The sequence below is a fragment of the Hyperoodon ampullatus genome (genome assembly GCF_949752795.1).
Source record: "Hyperoodon ampullatus genome assembly, chromosome: X".
Classification (NCBI taxonomy): Eukaryota; Metazoa; Chordata; class Mammalia; order Artiodactyla; family Ziphiidae; genus Hyperoodon; species Hyperoodon ampullatus.
This window is the reverse complement of record NC_136913.1, coordinates 120,006,524-120,026,376: the sequence shown is the minus strand read 5'-3', so window position 1 is coordinate 120,026,376 and position 19,853 is coordinate 120,006,524. Positions and strand designations below refer to the sequence as shown.

At 38.7% G+C, this 19,853-nt stretch overlaps 1 protein-coding gene across 2 annotated transcripts in view; it reads left to right on the top strand.

Moving 5' to 3' along the window:
- MCF2 (MCF.2 cell line derived transforming sequence) overlaps positions 1 to 19,853 on the top strand; it is a gene marked incomplete at both ends in the record, with an annotated part of 107,215 nt that overhangs the window by 65,939 nt on the left and 21,423 nt on the right. Inside the window, 11 exons of one of the 2 annotated variants that reach the window (XM_079726936.1) lie at positions 1,034 to 1,205; positions 2,711 to 2,758; positions 5,756 to 5,793; positions 8,517 to 8,602; positions 9,825 to 9,891; positions 10,548 to 10,663; positions 10,778 to 10,847; positions 12,643 to 12,735; positions 16,572 to 16,664; positions 17,431 to 17,556; positions 18,208 to 18,429. In XM_079726936.1, coding sequence (XP_079583062.1) covers positions 1,034 to 1,205; positions 2,711 to 2,758; positions 5,756 to 5,793; positions 8,517 to 8,602; positions 9,825 to 9,891; positions 10,548 to 10,663; positions 10,778 to 10,847; positions 12,643 to 12,735; positions 16,572 to 16,664; positions 17,431 to 17,556; positions 18,208 to 18,429 — 1,131 coding nt within the window. The remainder of the gene's footprint in view (positions 1 to 1,033; positions 1,206 to 2,710; positions 2,759 to 5,755; positions 5,794 to 8,516; positions 8,603 to 9,824; positions 9,892 to 10,547; positions 10,664 to 10,777; positions 10,848 to 12,642; positions 12,736 to 16,571; positions 16,665 to 17,430; positions 17,557 to 18,207; positions 18,430 to 19,853) is intronic. The other variant, XM_079726935.1, reaches the window with a different exon arrangement.

Below are 19,853 nucleotides of genomic sequence, written 5' to 3'. Positions count from 1 at the left end.
TTGGCCACACCGCACGGCACACAGGATCTCAGTTCCCGGACCAGGGATCAAACCCGTGCCCCCTGCAGTGCAAGCGCAGAGTCTTAACCACTGGACCGCCAGGGAAGTCCCATGACTGCCTTATTTTTAAACTCTTTTCACATACTAGGAGCTCTCACACACATTTTCTTGTGCATCCTTGGACTAAGGCCCAAAACTGTCCTAGAATATTGGACCCATATCAAGAACACTCTACCCAAAACATCTTTCCTTTGTGCTGCAGTGACCACCAGCAGATGCTCTGGGGACACAGATCTGGCTTTCCTCCTCAGTCTGAGGATGAAGAGATGAGGGAAGGATCTGGGTCTTCTTGGGGAAGGGGGAGCAGCAGAGGCTGGTGTTGGCAGGGTAGAGAGCTATAGGTTAGTTCAGCACCACCCTGTTGCAGCTGCCATGAAGCCCTGTCTCCACATTATGGATATAAGAGCATTTGTGATGCTATTTGCTGCTAAAATGTCTCATTGACCCTTAAGTTTGGAGCAGTATCTAAATCCATTCTTAGCTGCAGATCTGAGGGGAATGCTCCAGAAGATCAGAAACATGGCGATAACCAAGTGATTCTCTAGCTGCCTCAAATCATCAGTGGCTCTGAGGAACCTTTTACGACATGGTGAACTATAGAACGTCCTGCAGGCTAAAATATAACAAACTACCGTGATAACGCTTAACCTGGTGGCTTTCTCGTACCAAACACGCCTTCTTTTCAGGCCTTGATCCCCTTTCACCCAATGAGGGGTAAATCACTTTATGCAGTGACCTATTTCATGACTGCTTGATAAATTTCTTCTTCAAGTTGCTTTGGCTGAGACCTTCTGGTTTTATAACCATGTGAAATAATGCATTAATCTGTTTCCCATTACTTTCCTAAATTTCTTCTAGTTATATATTAAACTCTATATTAATTTTTTATCTGTCTGAATCTGAGAAATGTAATAGGATTTGTAATGACCCCCATTTCAGAAACTATTTCATAGAATCCTTATGCAACCTGCAGGTTCAAATGCAGACCATACAACTCAAGCTTGAAAACATCCGACGTATATTTGAGAACCAACAAGCCGGTTTCAGAAACCTGACTGATAAGCATGTGAGGCCAATTCCATTTGTAGTACCTGCTTCTGACAGTTTGATCAGATCTAGGGAACCATTTTTTTCACTTAAACAAGGTAGAGTATCTTACATTCCCCTTTTCTATCTCTTCTTTCCCTGCTATTGTTTACTTTGTTACTCTTGATGTAAATACTGAACTCATTCTTCAGTCCCAAGAAACTGAAATTTTATTTTTAGCGTCCTTGGTCATGTACAAATTATGTTGCACAAGGCAGGAGTTGTGATAGAGATTATCGTACAATAATTAAACATAGTAGTAGTATAGTATAGTACAGGATGATGAACATCTGGACTGAATTGTCCAGTCTTGCAATGAATATGAACATTATACTAGCATCAAACTCACCCTTTTCTTCAGCAGGTAGAGGAAAGCATATGAAACTGGTATATACACGCATGCATTTACCACTTCTTGGGATAAACTATTACTTGGTTCTTATAAGCTTCTAGTAAGTGAATGATAAGATAGATAAATAATCAAATGAATTGCCTTTTCTAAATAGGCACAGGTAAATTGAGTAGTTTCACTGGTAATTAACTGTTACAAAGTTCATTTACTCGTTTTAATCTTTGTAGACTAGTGTTAAACATGTAATATCCATTTCTGTTTTCTACGTTCTATGGGATAAAAAGAATTATCGTCACTGTGATGTTGAGCTACTTTGGAAGTAAGATGTCTATTGCCCCAAGGTTTTTCTTGAGCTGCCTCTGGGGCCTTTTAGGGGAAAGAAATTTGGCCTTTGGGGCCCTAAGTTAGTTGAGTGGGTGAACATGGGACTAAATTCGGTCTCTTTGATCTGAGAGAATCAGAGACTTCATTAATGATGGGAACTGCTTTGAAAATCAGAGAAAGCCTGAGTCAGGCATAATGAATATAAAAATCCAGCTCAGCCCCAGCATGGATCAGATTAAAACGAGGTGATGAAAGCAGGTAACTAGGCTAAGATGATAAAAGTTATATAGTTAATAGTTATTAAATATAAAAATATACTCACAAGTAAAACCATGAACAATGCCATAAATAAATTATACTAAGAAGATACTGGGAAAAAGAATAAAAGGAACAAACAACCAATAGGGGATAAAAACCAATAGCTATGAGAATAAAAATAGAATGGGTTGATATTCCTAAGCAGAAGACAGAACTCAGATTTCTGGCTCCATTCATGGGTTGTGTGACCTTGGGCAGTTCACTTAACCTCCTTTGTTGGTTTTGCCTTGGTTTCCTTGTCTGTAAAATAGGAACAATAATACTTAGTGATTTCAAAGTGTTGTTGTGAAGACAAAGTGGAAAAAAATTGTAGAATATAAAAAATACTCAATAAACTAGACTATTCTTTCCCTCATGACCAAGGCCTCTTGGTTTATGGTCTTCTAAAAGCTCAACTCCTCTGAGGGCGTTCTGAAAGCGGCATGCCTCGGGTTGAGGAACAGGGCTCTGAAAAGACTGCCCAAGACCCACTCAAGGCCTTAGTCACTAAAAGTACATTTTGTTTTGTGTTGTTTCATTTTTTTTCTTTCTGATATTCTTATTTAATGGCGTTACATTTTCTTTCTGCAGTGGGAGTTGGATACTCTTTCTTTCAAGCATGTAAACTTTTTTCAAAAGGTACCCATCTTTATTACTTTTCATCAGTACATTTTCTGAGTTTGTGTACGTGTGAAAAACCAGTTTGGCATCTAAAACCAGCAGCAATTCATTCTTGCATTCTGCCTAGGATTAACTCTCTCCTTTTTTTCATAATAAGCATCCATTATTCTCTCAGTACTAAACTTACCTTGGAAAATAACTATATAAAAAGTAGATTATTCCCTTTCATCAAATGACCACTCATAAGACAAAAACAGGAAAAAAACAATTGGCCATGTTAAAATAAATGAAGTTTGCTTTCATTGTAGAGACTCTCTGTCACCCAGAATAAAACTAATTGTTGGGAGTAGCTTGAATTTGCCTCGGTTTAGAACTGCCTAATGTATTTATAAGGAAGAAGGCAGCTTACTGAATAAATGACATGGATGGATAAATGATTTTATCTGTTATCCATCATGATTTCTAAATTAAATCAGAGCATTATTTACGCTACAAACACTGTTCATTTTACCTAATTGGTCTGTGAGTAGTGGGGATTCTGACAATCAGTTCCAAATAATTCTTCAAGACTTTTAATTGCTAAGCCAAATATATAAGATTTGGTAAAAAAAAAAAAAAAAAGATTTGGTCAAATCAAGGCATAAGTGTTATTTTTTTATAAAATAAGTCAAACTGTGTTTTTGTTTGTTTATTTTCATTAATTTGCATCAAATAGAATCTTGTATCTAACACAGTGCCTGGCACCTAGCAAGATGTAGTAACTATTTGCTGAATTAACATTTCATACAGAGGGAAGTTATGGAAGAACATTGTGTGCGAGGGGTAAGATGTGTTTCGAGCTCCCAAATCTGTAGCTCTAGTCTAGATCTTTCTCCTAAACTTCAGAGTCTGCGCTTCCAATTTGCCTCCTTGAATTTCCTACCGGCAGCTCAGTCTCAGCGAACCCCCAAACTGATACCATTTCTCCTGCTCCCCTTTCTCACTCATTCCCGACCTCTAATCAGTCCAAAAAACCCACTTGTTTCCATCCGCCCTGCTAGCCCTCACTTCCACTTCCGGAATCCAGCCTAACAACCATCTGTTGCCAACTACAACAGTCTCCCTGTTTCCCACTTTCTTTTCTTAAATGCCCCTAGTTGTCTTGCCTTTTGGACTTTACACCTACTGTTCTCTCCTACTCCGCCATCATATTTCCTATCTCTAGGCCTCTTCCTTCAGGTAAGCTTTTCCTTCCTGCCTCTCCTCCTCCCCTGCACCCCAGTTTGGTCAGGTGTTCATGCTATGGCATAACTAGCCCCTCTTCATTTCTTCTCAGCTTTAGCGTCATTGCCTGTTTCCTGTCTCTCTTGCTAGACTGTAAGCTCTGTCAGAGCGGGGACTGTGTGCAGTTCACGTTTGTATGCCCAGCACCAGACACAAAGCTTAGCAGAGAGTATAGGTGCTTAAGAATTATATGTGTGTGTGTATATATATATATATATATATATATATATAGTCATATTGTTAAAAGAATGAATACATCTACCTTGCTTTTCAGAAAAAGATGCATTCTTCATAAGTTGTGTATATATTCCTTTTTCATCTCTTAATGTATTTGCAAAGAATTAATTAGTAAAGCTAATAAGTAAAGCTCCCTAAGTTTCCTTTATAAGTATCTTTGGATGTCTGTATATCAAGTTTCTTTAAAGTGATGGGTATCAGTATTTACTAAGAAATTGATTTTATATGGTAATTGCCACTAAGTCTAATTTATATTTATCTATTTACATATATATCGTGTAAAGGTAAATATTCCCATATAGAATATATTTTTAAGTAAATGAAAGTGAAGGATAAGATTTAGAGAACTTAACAACAGAGTCTTTCCCTGAGTGGGCCTTGTAATGGCTCCCACCGAGGAAGAAAGGACAAAAAGTCTATTCCTTCCAGCAGCCCTGAGAATTAGGAGCCTAAACGGCCTAGTCTTTTTTTTTTTTTTTTGCGGTATGCGGGCCTCTCACTGTTGTGGCCTCTCCCGTTGCGGAGCACAGGCTCTGGACGCACAGGCTCAGCGGCCATGGCTCACGGGCCCAGCCGCTCCGCGGCATGTGGGATCTTCCTGGACCGGGGCACGAACCCGCGTCCCCTGCATCGGCAGGCAGACTCCCAACCACTGTGCCACCAAGGAAGCCCCTGGCCTAGTCTTTGACTGGACCATGTCCTAGGCTGTGGAGGAACGTCTGGACTCCTTTCTTAATAATACAGGAGCTCACCCTTTGTAAGCAAAATGGAAAGATTAAACAGAAGGAAAAAGAAAGATTACGTAGGAAGAACAGAAAGATGAAAGCTTGGAATTTTGATAAAGTATTTCTTTTGTTTTATTTGGTTTTCTTTTAGCATTTTAATGTGCTTCAGAAACGTTTTATATAGTAGTTGGAAACACGGATTCTGATAGTAGACTATATGGATTTGGTACCACTTTTGCTTCTTGGACAAGATATTAAGCTTAGTTACCTATAAAATGGGGATAGAAGTAGTACTTATCGCTTAGTGTCGATTTGAGGGTTAAAAAAGAAAATGCACGTGTAGGGCTTAGAATAGTGCCTGGCATGTAGTAAGTGCCAAATAAATGTCAGAGGCTATAATTGTTATTTAAATTGAGATTTTTTTCCAAAATTCTTTTTGATTCAGTTAATCAGTGAGCTACCCTCTGATTAAATGCTTATGTTAGCAAAATGAACACTAAACCTGCAAATAATCATGGGTACTAACATCTAGCTTCGTGCTTGCTTGGCAATCCAGCACATGTTTGATGAATGAGAGAATGGGTGAATACATAGCAAGATCATGCTCTGTAAGAAGTTGAAATCATATAGATAAGTCTAACTAATCATCTGTTATGTATAGTGTGATTTAAAAATACTAATATAAACATGATGGAACATTAATGTCTCTCTAACACACATGCACGTATTTTTATGAAAAGTGTTGATTTTAATTCTCATTTGAAATTCTTCTTTCATATTTCTCTACCAGGGAGGAAGACTTGGAGACAAAGTCAGAGCAACATAAAAGTAAATATCATTAATTAATTCAAAATTGGCCTTATTGCTGTAGTTTCAGAATTGGGATAGGGGCTAAAACCATATTTTTTCATTCACTAAACCAATATTGTGCATTTGAAAGCCTATTTCATCTAAAAGAAAAAGCTGCTGTTGCATTGTGTCTAATTGCAGTACTGGCATAGCCCCAGATATATGAGCAGTTTCTCAGGTCTTGGCTCAAGTTCAGAATAATTGCTGTAGAACATCTCACATAAGTTCCAGCTTCTCATTCCTGCCCCCACCTCAATTCACCTAAACAATTGTTGCATCTTCTTACAAAAGGAGATTTCTTTTCATAAGTGATTCCAGTCCTGCAAGTGTGAAACATGGACAAAGGACAGATTCTAATGGACCATCCCCTTGGCTCAAAACAGACATCTATTCATTTCTTGATAGAGTTAAGATTCCTTCTCAGTTAGCCATGATATTCTGGTATCTGCAGAGAGTAGCCTCCTCAAAACTGCAGCACCCTACATTTTCTTTGTGTGTTCTTTCTTTTAAAATAATTAATTAATTAATTTTAGGCTGCATTGGGTCTTCGTTGCTGTGCGTGGGCTTTCTCCAGTTGCGGCAAGCGGGGGCTACTCTTCGTTGCGGTGCGCGGCCTTCTCATTGCTGTGGCTTCTCTTGTTGCGGAGCACGGGCTCTAGGCACGCAGGCTTCAGTAGTTGTGGCACGTGGGCTCAGTAGTTGTGAGTCGCGGGCTCTAGAGTGCAGGCTCAGTAGTTGTGGTGCACGGGCTTAGTTGCTCCATGGAATGTGGGCTGTTCCCGGACCAGGGCTCAAACCCGTGTCCCCTGCGTTGGCAGGTGGATTCTTAACCACTGCGCCACCAGGGAAGTCCCAAAGCACACCTTTTAAAGAGGGAGCATGTTAATGGTGGCTGACCATGGGCTTGACTCTGTTTCGTCACTTACTAGGTGACCTTGGCCCTGTTGCTAAACCTCTCTGAGCCTCAGTTTTCCCATCTGTAAGATGGGGATGGGGATCAGTGTGCCATCGCTTGCTAAATTGCTGTGTGGATTAGATATAATGAGGTGTGTTGAGCACCTAAGACAGTGCCTGCTCAATATATAGAAAGCAGTCAATGAATGTTTGTTCCCTTCCACATGTATCGGTAATAAGTAGGTCAGATTGTGTGGAGATGCTTTTCAGCTGATAGATCCTGTACTTCATTTTCGGTTGTAGCTGTTAAGAAGTAACACTACATTTACTTTGGGGTTAGGCTTTTTGCAAGCTCAGCTGTCCAGTACAGCCAAGATCCCTGCGATATGCTTCCAAAGAGCAAATAACCATCACAAATCTCATGCAGTCGACTCAGTAGGGCAGTCCAAGTCCTGTGGAGTCTGCAAAATAAGGCAGTGGTTTAGGATCAGGGAGATCACTGACATGTGGCAGAGAGCAGAGAAAGATGAACAGGTCACAGCCATTTCAAGACACAATAGACAGTTTTGCACATCTTGTTGGCCCTGGAGTGTGTCATTAGATTTTATCATATCATTCATGTTCATGATGATGCCACTGAGTCACTGGGAAAAGGGTCAGTGATACTGTGTGTCCTTGGTTAAAGAATTCAAGGATTCATGTAATGTTTGCTATCCAGATTTCCATAAAAAATCAGTAAGGTTAGGGACTTCCCTGGTGGCGCAGTGGCTAAGACTCCGAGCTCCCAATGCGGGGGGCCTGGGTTTGATCCCTGCTCAGGGAACTAGATCCCACATGCATGCTGCAACTACGAGTTTGCATTGCCACACCTAAGGAACTGGCGAGCCACAACTGAGGAGTCCACCTGCTGCAACTAAGACCCAGCGCAACCAAATAAATAAATAAATATTTTTAAAAATTCAGTAAGATTGAAAAGCCATGTTGGTTCTTCAATGAATAAACTTTAGTTATCTGGACAATCAGCTTTTTTGGCAGCGGAGGGGGGGCCGTGCCACGTGGCATGTGGGATCTTTTTTTTTTTTAATTTTGGCTGCCTTGGGTCTTCATTGCTGCGCGAGGGCTTTCTCTAGTTGCGGCGAGCGGGGGCTACTCTTTGTTGCGGTGTGAAGGCTTCTCATTGCAGTGGCTTCTCTTGCTGCCTAGCACGGGCTCTAGGCGCACCGGCTTCAGTAGTTGCAGCACGTGGGCTCAGTAGTTGTGGCTCACGGGCTCTAGAGTGCAGGCTCAGTAGCTGTGGCATGCGGCCTTAGTTGCTTCACGGCATGTGGGACCTTCCCGGACCAGAGATTGAACCTGTGTCCACTGCATTGGCAGGCGGATTCTTAACCACTGCACCACCAGGGAAATCCCGGCATGCGGGATCTTAGTTCCTCAACCAGGGATCGAACCCGTGCCCCCTGCAGTGGAGACACGGAGTCTTAGCCACTAGACCGCCAGGGAAGTCCCAGTACAATCAACTTTTTATGAATTAACCTCATTTTCCCGAAGTCCCAAAGAAATGAAACATTACTTAACATATAAAGTAAATGGTAATGAATAATTTAAATCTGTCCTCTTAGGCAACTGAAATATTTTTTTTGACTAGTACATATCAAAGTTATTTCTGAAAAAATCATACTCATAGTGTTACTTTTCAGTTTATCTATATAGTTAGAACGTAGAAAGAAGAAAACTTAATTTGAGCTAGAGTTCCATGAAAAAGAACTATACCTACGTAGATGCTAATTTCACTTTTATTTTCATTTCAGATTGAAGTGGTGCATGATTGTCAGGAGAAGAGTAGTTCTGCTCAGTCCTCCAGTTTGGACAATGACAATAGCCCGGATATTTTAAAGTATCTTTTATTTATTAACATACACCCATATATACATCTACCAGTAGGAGGCTCTGATTCAGTGTTCAAGGCAAATGTGCTTAGAATTTTGAGTTCACAGAATGGGGTTCTACTGGATGTGATGAAAAGTACACTAGAGAAGGTGTCAGAAGTCCTGGATTTAGGCCTGGCCAACCTATATTCTGTTTATGTGACTTGAAAATTAGCTAGATATTTTCAGAATCTTAGTCTCCTCTTTTATGAAAGAGGTGAGAATGAATGGGTCAGTGTTTCAAAAACTACAAAGCATTATGTAGATATACAATGTGATTTTATAGGTGCTAATAAAAATCATTGTTTCCTTCACTTTTATATTATTATGTTAATATTCCACATATGAATATTCACCTTTTAAATTTTATATCACAGACTTTTGAGTAAGTAACCAGTATTTTGGAGCAAGTTATGTATATAGTCAAAGACTGTTAAATGTTAATTCTTAAAAGTGTAAAAATTTAAAAGAAACCAAGGATAGAAGTCAAATTAAATGGGTAACTTATATTGGGGAGTGAGGAAATAAATTTTAAATATGATGTAAATTAGAAATCACATTGGAAGGAAAATGTATTTTATTTTAAAAAGACAGTAAAAAAATACTACAGAAACTTAAGTATCATCTATATTTGGGAAAACCAGTATAATCATGTCTTGGAAAATTTCAGAACATTACTGGGAAAAAAAGGAAAAATTGTGCCTAAAATGCTAATATCATTTCTTTCTGAGCAAGAGAGAGGGAACTATAGCACAGAAACTGTGCTGTTCAGAAAAGTATTTCCAGCTTTTGCACAGTGGCACTATCATAGCCAATGAGGTTTATTCGAGGCGCGATTATTGTTAATTGCAAAAAGTATTCCTCAGATTTTTAGGAATAGATTTTGTGAATTTTTAGTAAATGATTTTTAAGCTTAGTGAGTTAGAAATAAGATGGGGTTTTCTTTCTCATTTAAAAATAACTCCTGAGCCCCACTTCTCTTTTTTTTAAAAAACATTTAAGTCTTGTGCGTAGTACTTACTCTAGAAACCATAGAATTAATTTTATATTTTGATGATAAAACCAAACCATTGGTAGTTCCCCTGCATTGTTAATTTTCATCTTAGACAATTTATAATGATAATAAGTAAAATGTTGCAATACAATTCTAAAGCCATAAAATAACTGACAAATGTGGTCCTTTCATTTTAGCCACATCCTAAATGAGCTGGTACAGACAGAGAAGGTGTATGTTCAGGAACTACTTGCTGTTTTGTTGGTAAGTGACTCAGATCGTATTTTCCTGTCTTTTAGGAAGTGCTTCGGGCAGACTTCTCTTTTTGTCTCCTTCCTTGATTATTAAATGTGCATATTCAGGTTCTCCCTCAGCAGTGAGAATTGTGGGTTCAGAATTTATTAGAGAACAGATAAGCTGTTCCCTTAGGAATACAGCAGATTGTTATAATTATTCCCAGGGTGCTCTTTAGAGATTGTGATGTAAAGCGTTAAGTATGGGAAAAAAACATTCTCTGGATACAAATGTCATAATGTTAATTTGGTCTGAAAAAACCCAAACAATTATTGCCTGTTTAAGGAGAAGTTAATGACCTGTAATATCATTTTTCATACCTGGTTTCTATTTTGTTTCCTATTTTGTTTCTATTTTGTTTTCCTATAAGCTACCCTGAAGGCCAAAGAGCTGTTACTTTATTCTACCCATTGAGTAGAAAACCTTGACTTCCTTGTTCTGCTATCTAAAATAATAATAATAATAATAGTGGATAACTTTGGGAACTAGAAAATTTGAATGTTAAAATTACAAACAACTTTACCCATTAATCCCATATATGTTCTGCTATACCTATACCTTTGGTGGCCCAATCAAATGTTGATGTAAATATTTTTTAAATGAATAAATGTATTTATTTTGGGTAGGGCTATAGAGAGGAGATGGATAATCCAGAGATGTTTGACGTTATACCACCTCTCCTGAGAAATAAAAAGGATGTTCTCTTTGGAAATATGGCAGAAATATATGAATTCCATAACAAGTATGTAATTGCTGAATTGAATTTTCTTTTTCGTGATTATTATTTAAAAGGTTATTGACCAATTTAGCATATTTCACACAAAATCATATCATTTTTTCTTTGAAATTTTTACAGCATTTTCACGAGCAGTCTGGAAAATTGCGTTGTTGCTCCAGAAAGAGTGGGACCTTGTTTCCTGGAAAGGGTTAGTTCAATGATTATTTCAAAATAGATAAATATAGGCCACCAAAAGAGCAGGTCATTTTACAGATTTAGAGACAAGGTAGGCATTATTTTTTATGTCTTTATGTTCTTGGAGGAAACACATCACTCCAGCAAGTATTTGAGGCTAAACCAAGTTTTGTTACAGGAATGGGGTATTCGAACGTGCAAATGGCCATTGTATTCTGTGGTATCAAATGCTACAATGGCTCAGCTTGTGTCCACTGACCCCTGGGTGATCCCAGGAGTCCAAGGACCATCCTGGCTGTGAAGATGGGAGATTTGGGATCATCTCAGCACAACCATTCTTGGCTTGGTTAATTTTTAGCCTAAGAGATGCCTTGATATTCCCCTCTAATACATGTGAAGTCTTTGAATCAAATGGAGTCTGGCTTTCAGACACCAAGGCATCTATCACAGGAACTTTGCAAAATGGGGAGCTGTGTGTTCCTTTTATTCTACAAGATCATTCAGGGAGGCTCATTTCTCTGCGTCCTAGGAGTGTACTTAGTACAATTGACTTCCCAGACTTTGTAATCACACTCTCTTCCATTAGAGTTTTCTCTCACAATGTTCTCTGCTTATCTAGTTCCTCCTCTTCTTGAAAGATCAGTTTTGTCTTGGTTTGAGAGTCTATTTGATAGAGGTGATCACTGAAAGCTTCCAAGGAGATATCTTATCTCAGAAAGCGTTTATGGCGTGAGAAAATAATAAAGATAAGGCAGAACCTTTCTCAATATATCCAAACTTCAAGCGCATTTAAACCATGGCCAAATTCCTCCCCGACTTCCCTAAGCAACAGCAACCTCTCTTTCCTTTGTCTGTGCTACTCATTGGGAATTTTACATTACTACGCATCTTTACACATATTCATGAAATCTGCTCCAACTAGATGGAAAGCTCATTGAGGCAGGGTCCATATCTTATGTATTTTTGTATCTCTAATAAGGTCAGCATGGTTCTTGGCAATCAGTAGGGATTTAATAAGTGCCTGTTGATCTGTTCATTCATTCAACAGCCATCTACTGAATACCTACTCTGTGCCAAGCACTTTACTAGGCAATGTGGAATACCAAGAGCATCCACATAGAAAGACAGGAAATCCATTGTGTACAGTGTGAGATGTGGTATATTAGAGATATACAAAGGGTCCTATAGGAGCCAAGAAGAGGTGCATCTGATATTGACTGGAGGTATAAATGATGGCTGTATAGAAGAGACGACTCATGAGATGGATGTTAATGAGTGAGTAGGAGGTAGCCCATTACATGAGGCTCAAATAAAGATGATTCCAGGGAGAGAGAATAGCATGGGCACATGCCTCGCAGTGTTATGGTACAATGATGATGCTCCGAGGAACCAAAGACCTCGGGAGTTACTCTAAGTTCATTCACTAGGGAGTGAGAGACTGAAAGCATAGAAGGAGCGTATTTCGTGGTACCCTATTACCTCATAGTAATGAAAAAAGTAGTCTGTTTTCATAGTTCATTCAAAGAAGGCTTTTCTCCCTCTGACTTTTCTTTTCTCCCTCTAACTCTTAAACTTGGTAAATGGAAGTTATGAAATTCCTTGGATAATTATGTGTCCCTGTATCTGGTCTGATGGGCATGCTGTTCTTGGAATATAAAGAGGGCTTCTGACCAGCTGCCAGTGTGACAGGCCCTATAGGCCACATTCCCTGTGATGTTTGGCCATACTCACTCTTGCTCAGGCTTCCTTGATAAGAAAAGAACATGCTCACAAATTGCTAATACCCTTGAATTTTCTTTTTATCACAGAAAGATGATTTTCAAATGTATGCAAAATATTGTCAGAATAAGCCCAGGTCAGAGGCAATTTGGAAGAAGTATTCAGAATGCGCCTTTTTCCAGGTATAGTAATTGTTCAGGTATTGGATGTACTCTCTGTGGAAGATACTGGGATATTTCTTATTTATAAATTCATTTTCTGCTTTAAGTAAGTTATATATATATATATATATATATATATATATATAAGAGCGGCTTGACCCACCCCAAAATATACATACATGCACACAAACATATATGCTGCTCCCCAGAGGCAACTATTTTCTGCTCTTTTAGCTACTTCTTTCGATATTTACCTCCATACCTCCAAATATCATACTCATATTGCTACTTCCCATGATGGAAGAGGAGGATTTAGCTTTCTTTCATTGTTCTTGCTCCCCAACATGCACACACACACACACACACACACACATACATTCTTTTCCTCCAAATAGCCCAATCTAGTTATACTGTGTAACTCTGGTTAGATTGATATACAGTGTTAAATTATTAAGACTATGTAATTTCTGTGCTCAAGTGAATAATGTGGAATAAGACGGTTGCTTTTCCTTCCTTATTGTTTTTCTTACAAGTGTCTTTTTTACTCACTTAATTTTCTAGGTACTTATCCCTATTCTACCCCAAACTCTCCCAGTTGTGAGAGTTACATCAATCTCTTCTTAGTACATTTAAATATTATATTTTCTCTGAATTTCATCTTGAAAAAATCTGCCCTGGAGTCTTCTGACCTGCTCATCTAGACTCACTAAGCCCATTGTGCAGCTGCCATCTTGGAATGTTGGTGAATATCAATTTCAGGGAGTCTGTTCACGTGTCTCTTGCCTAGGCTCTCCTGTTTCCTAGGTGCCATATCTGTCTCTTCCTTGTTTTATTAACTTGTTCAGCGGAATACATCCTCCAGTAGCTTTACTGAGAAAGTGTGCATGATAGGTAAATGTTTTTGAGAGCTTGCATGTCTGCGAATGTCTTTATTCTACCCTAACACTTGATTGCTAGCTTGACTGGGTATAGAGTTTTATGTAAGAAATAATTTTCCTCAGAATTTTGAAGGTATTTGCTCCATTGTTTTCTAGTTTCCAGTGTTGCTGTTAAGAAATCTTATGCCATTTTGATTTTGTTCCTTTGCATGTGGCCTAGTTTTGTCCTCTCTATGAAAGCTTATGGGAGCTTCCTTTATCCTCAGGGTTCTGAAATATCACAGTGCTGTGCCATTATCCAATCTTATGGTGATCCCTTTGAATTTGGAACCCCTTGTCCAAATTTACTTGGATATTTTTTTCCTTTGATTTTCTCCACACAATTTTCTCCATTTTCTCTTTCTGGAATTTCTATTGTACAGATGTTGGAGATTCTGGACCAGTCCTCTAATTATCTTTTCTTTCTATGTTCTGGGTCTTTGTCTTGTTCCTGTATCTTCTGGGATTTATCTTCCAGTCCTTCTGTTGAGGGTTTTGTTTCTGCCATCATGTTATTAATTTTGAAGAGCCTCTACCCCTTTTTGTTCTCTGAATGTTCCTTTCAGTACAACCCTGTTTATGTTTCATGAATTCAATATCTTCACTTATCTATATGAGGAGAATTATAATAGATTTTCCTTTTAAAAATAGCTTTCTCCTCCTTGCAGAGTTTCTGTTGTCTTTATATTGCTTTTCTTCTTTCTTTACTTTTCTTTTTTTTTTTTGTTTCTGTCACTTTCCTCAAATGTCTGGTGATATTTGGTTGTCCACTTGCGTTAGGAATAAGCACTAAAAAGCTCACTGGAAGTTTCCTGTGCTTATGTGGGTTTATTGACCATGGTCCTCACTGCTGGGTCCTTGGAGGATCCCCAAGACCTGTATGTTTAGGTCGTTTTGCTCAGGCTGGTCAGATCCTCCAGTCTGCTACCTGGAGAATAAGGATCTGGCTGCCAGTGTTCTGGTAGCCAAGTGGGGGGAAAGGTTGAGAGTCTCTTAGTTGGTACATAAATATTCAAGTAACCTCTTTGCTTTCAATATGGTATGATGCCGTCAGCTGGACCTGGTATTCCCTAGTCCAAAGGCCCTCCGTTTTACTCTTTTCAGATAAACATCCCTTCTTCTGCTATGAGGACAAGGGCAGCAGCCACCCAGTTTTGCACAGTGGCATGCTGTCTAAGATGCTTACTGTTGCTGCTGCTGCCGGTGCTGCTTTGTTTAGATTTAATGCTCATTTAATTCTTTTTTTTTAATTTTGGTAACAGCTTTGTTGAGATATAATTAAAATAACACAAAATTCACCCTTTTAAAATGTACAATTCAGTAGTTTCACTATATTCACAACGTTGTGCAGCCATCACCACTGTCAACTTAAGAACATTTTCATCACTCCAAAAAAAAAAAAATACCTTTTAACAGTCACCTCCCATTTTCCCCCAAGCCCCACAGCTCTCTGCAATTACGAAGCTACTTTCTGTCACTATAGATTTGCCTGTTCTGAACATTTCATATAAATGGAATCTTAAAATATGTGACCTTCTGTGTCTGGCTCCTTTCACTCAGCATCATGTTTTCACAGTTCATCCATGTTGTAGCAAGTGTCAGAACTTCATTCCATTTTATGACCTAATAATATTCCATTGTATGGATGGATATTCCACATTTTATTTACCCATTCATCAGTTGATGGACATTTGGGTTGTCTCCACCTTTTGTGTACAAGTTTTTATGTGGACATTATTTTCATTTCTCTTTGCCATAGACCTGGGTGTGAAATTGCTAGGTCGTATGGTAATTCTGTTAACTTTTTGAAGAACTGTTGGGTTGTTTTCTAAAGCTGCTGCACCTTTTTACATTCCTACCAACGGTGTATGAGGGGCCTGATTGCTCCACACCTCTGTAGAGGTGGTTAGTATCTAATTACTTCTTAAACAAACTTTTAAAATTACTTCTTAAACAGCCATCTTTTATCAAACCCCACCTTCATCTCCAACTTCCAGAGGTACTTGATTCTGGAGTCTTCGTGGAGGAGGGGGAAGTGTGTTCTTTAACATAAATTGAGTTGTTCCTTGGCTTTTCCCTCTGCCAGTTTCCAAATTTTGTCAATGTTTTTCCCTCTTTCATCTTTGTAACTTTGGGTTTTTCATTGTAAAAATAACTTTTCCATCACTTTAATTGGGTTTCATGAGTGGAGAGCTTAAATACATGTATCAGTCGACCATTTTTAACCATAAAAGTTGATAATCGAATTAGATTATGTATTGGATTTTATCACATACAGAGGAGGGTCCTGGATCTTCCATAGATATCTCCTCTCCCATTCCCTTTGTGTTCTGCACTTCCTATATGCAGATTTCATCCTAAACAGCTCCATATTGCCCTAATTATGGACCCTACAATGTTCCCAGGACCCAAAGTCATGGCTCTTATATTTATAGTGGCAGCAAGCCAATAATCAGATGAAATGTAGCACCAGTTGATAAGGGCTGTATTTTTCTTGTGACATTTAAAAAACTCTTCTCATACCCAGTCTGATTTATATTCAGTACAACCTATTTCTTTTCTGGGTCTTGGCCTGCAGAGCTGAGCCTTTTGTTAATTTTCTTGGATACTTTGAAGAACTTTTTGGTCATGTTAACCTATGGTCATTCATTGCTTTCTTACTTTTTAAGCATTCCACATCATTGTGAATTTATATATAAAAACTTTTTAGTCTTTGAAATTTGGGGATTTTCTACCTCTCCAATCCTTGAAATAAAGTTTACTGTAGTTTTTTAGACATACTGCCTCTTACAATTTCCATACCATATATAACAGCAATTTTTCTGGTAAATTTTCCTTGAGATGTAAGAAACGTGTGTATTGGGTCTAATCAATGAACATTTGACATTTTCATAGGTAAATGTCAATTTAAATTTATTGATCATTGTATTTTAATGACAGGAATGTCAAAGGAAATTAAAACACAGACTTGGTCTAGATTCCTATTTACTGAAACCAGTGCAACGGATTACTAAATATCAGTTACTGTTGAAGGTAATTGCATGAAACATTACTTTCTTTCTTTACTTACTTCTTTGGGTCAAATGTGTCAAAGCCATTAAAACGGAAGCAGCTGACTAGTAAGCACTAGAAATAGGTAGGCTTCCTGACTGGGACAGCTGGACTTAGCAGTTGAATCAATGCTTCTAGCTTTTTAATCGTCCATACAAGTTACACTGATATATGGATAACCCTGACTGCAGAACTTTTACTGTTGTTAAGCAGAACTAAACAAATATAGTTTTGAGACTGTATTTCCTATAGTTTTGAGACTGTATTTCCTATGGTTCTTCTCAATGAAAAATGAAGATGGCACACCTCTGAGTAATGTGAAAGGATTCCAAAAATGTCACGTTAAGTATAAATACAACATAGCTTGTTTTAAAATGTCTTTTTACAACGTTCTATGGTATATGCATAATGAATAAAATGAATTGCTGTAAGTGGAGGACCAAAAAATGTGTAATTGCTTTAAAAACAGATCTCTAGTGTGTCCTAATACCTATAGTTCTCCAGCTCCAGAAGCATTGAATGCCCTTTGCTTTCTACTGTTTAGTCACTATTCCATTTCTTCCCCAGTTTTGACATTATTATTAAATATAGTATTAATGTGACAAATAGCATATGAAAGAAATTACTCGAAAAACTGCCATTATCTTTGGATTCTTCCTCGAAAGTGTGTTAGCCAAAAATGTATTCATTTTCTCCAGTTATTAATATCTGCCTAATATTAAGTTTAATTCTTGACTTCTAATTACAGGAGCTATTAAAATATAGCAAAGACTGCGAAGGATCTGTACAATTAAAGGAGGCACTTGACATGATACTGGATTTACTGAAGTCAGTTAATGACTCAATGCATCAGAGTGCAATAAATGGCTATATCGTAAGTAGATCATAATGATTGTTGCAGTTTTACAGGGAAAGCATGTTAATATCTCTTTCTTCCTCTCCTGGAATCAACTGAGAAATAAGATGTAAGAGGCAGACAAATGAAGGATCCGAATGTCAGCATTATTACTTATGATGCTAAGTGGAAAATTGGCTTCAGATCAGCCCCCAAATGGATTTACGACATTCCTCTTGTCCCTAACAAGGCCCACCCCCAAGTGCAGACCTTGGGAGATCCCGCTTGCTGGAATGTTTGGGTCTATTCTAAGGAGGCTTATGGTCTCAGAATTGCTCTTTGCCTCAGTCCAGGATAGAGATGGAAGAAAGAGATCAAATCTTTAGAGTTAACTGCCCCCCGTGGGAAAACTTGGACCGGGAGAGGTCATTTACCAATTAGGATTGAGGAAGTAATGGAAACATGAAGCCAGGGAAAAGGAGGCTTCTTCTATCTCCTGGTCCCACAGTCATTTTGTAACTGGGTGACACATGGCATGTTTTCCTGTGAAAAGTTATGATGAATGAAACTTTAAAAACTATAAATTACACTTCAGGGTTTTAGTAACTCAACCTAAACACTGTAATATTGATGTCAGAGATCTGAATGTTGCTCTGCCTTGTACTAATGAGTTTGGGTTTTCCATTCCAGGGAAACTTAAATGAGCTGGGCAAGATGATAATGCAGGGTGCATTCAGTGTTTGGATTGGACACAAGAAAGGTGCTACAAAGATGAAGGATTTTGCTAGATTCAAGCCAATGCAGCGGCACCTTTTCTTGTACGAAAAAGCCATTGTTTTTTGTAAAAGGCGTGTTGAAAGCAGAGAAGGCTCTGATCGATACCCGTCATACAGTTTTAAGCACTGTTTGAAAGTAAGACTGTTTGAATTGTGTAATGTAATAGTCTTTCATATATATATATACTGTATTCCAGTTTGTATACTTTATCAGCTCAGATGACTGGGCTGAAAAAGTATGTATACTCTCATACTTTAGTTGCACATCTTTTTTTAAAAGAAAATCTTTTTTTTTTTTAAATTGAGGTATAACTGACATATTACATTAGTTTCAGGTGTACAGTGTAATGATTCAATATTTGTATATGTTGTGAAATGATCACCACAAGTAACATCCGTCACCACACATAGTTACAAATCTTTTTTTCTTGTGATGGGAACTTTTAAGATCTAATCTGTTAGCAAGTTTCAAATATGAAGTACAGTATTATTAACTGTGGTACCCATAGTCACCATGCTGTGCATTACATCCCTAGGACTTATTTATTTTATAACTGGGAGTTTGTACCCTTTGACTCCCCCTTCACCACCCATTTCGCATGCTCCCACCCATGGAACCTTAAGTAGAAATCTTAGAGAGAAGTCAGGTGAAGCAGAACTTTCCGGCCTGAAATGAGAGCCGCGGAGGGCAGACCGTGGCCTCCTTCCTTTCCTCTCTCACTTCAGTCCCAGGCAGTCCCCAAGGGGGCGTCCTAGGCTCCTGCACGGCACAGTTTGAAATTGTGGGCAGTGACCCAGGCTCCCCCATTAGCACTCTCTTACCAATGGCACCAGGTGGAGTTCTTGGTCTTGGTAGCAAGGAGCTTTTCTCATACGGGAGAGTCAAGGAAGAAAGAGTTTCTTCCTTTTTTTCCGTGTGATTTAAAAATGGATCACTTTTATGGTTAGCACATTCCCATTGTATCCCTCCTCCATCCCCTCCCATCCTGGGTGTCCAAAGCCACCTACCGCTGAATCCTGCACACACCTGTCCTGTCCGATCCTTAGAAATTACCTTTTTCTCTCCCATAGCCGAAACTGCCATTGTGTCCTAATGTTAGTTTGGTATTAAAATGAGAGCAGTATTGTTTGAGGAAGTTACTGGCAATCCAGTGACACTCCCAGCTGTTTTTGATATTTGACAAGAGGAACCTCCAATCCACATGAGTCTGTAATTGGCAAATTTGATTTTTTTCACGCCTAATTAATTTTATCTTTCAAGTTCTACATTGTAAAAGTGGTATGACATTTGTTGAAGAAAATTTGGAAAATGGAGAAAATTATGACCCTCGACTCCCCAACCACTGTTTCTTGGTTGTTAGCATGTTCAGAATTGATGCGATGTCCAGCAGTGGTAATGGAGAGGATGTGCCATGTGTCCTGAGCCAGGCCTGAGGGCTTTGTGTCAGGAGGCCACCCGAGAAGCAGGCCCTGCTTTTGATTCTTCCCAGAGGCCAATGACCCCATGCTGTTCCTAATGGGTTCCTGCCCAGGGTTAGGTCTCTGACTTCTTCCTACTGT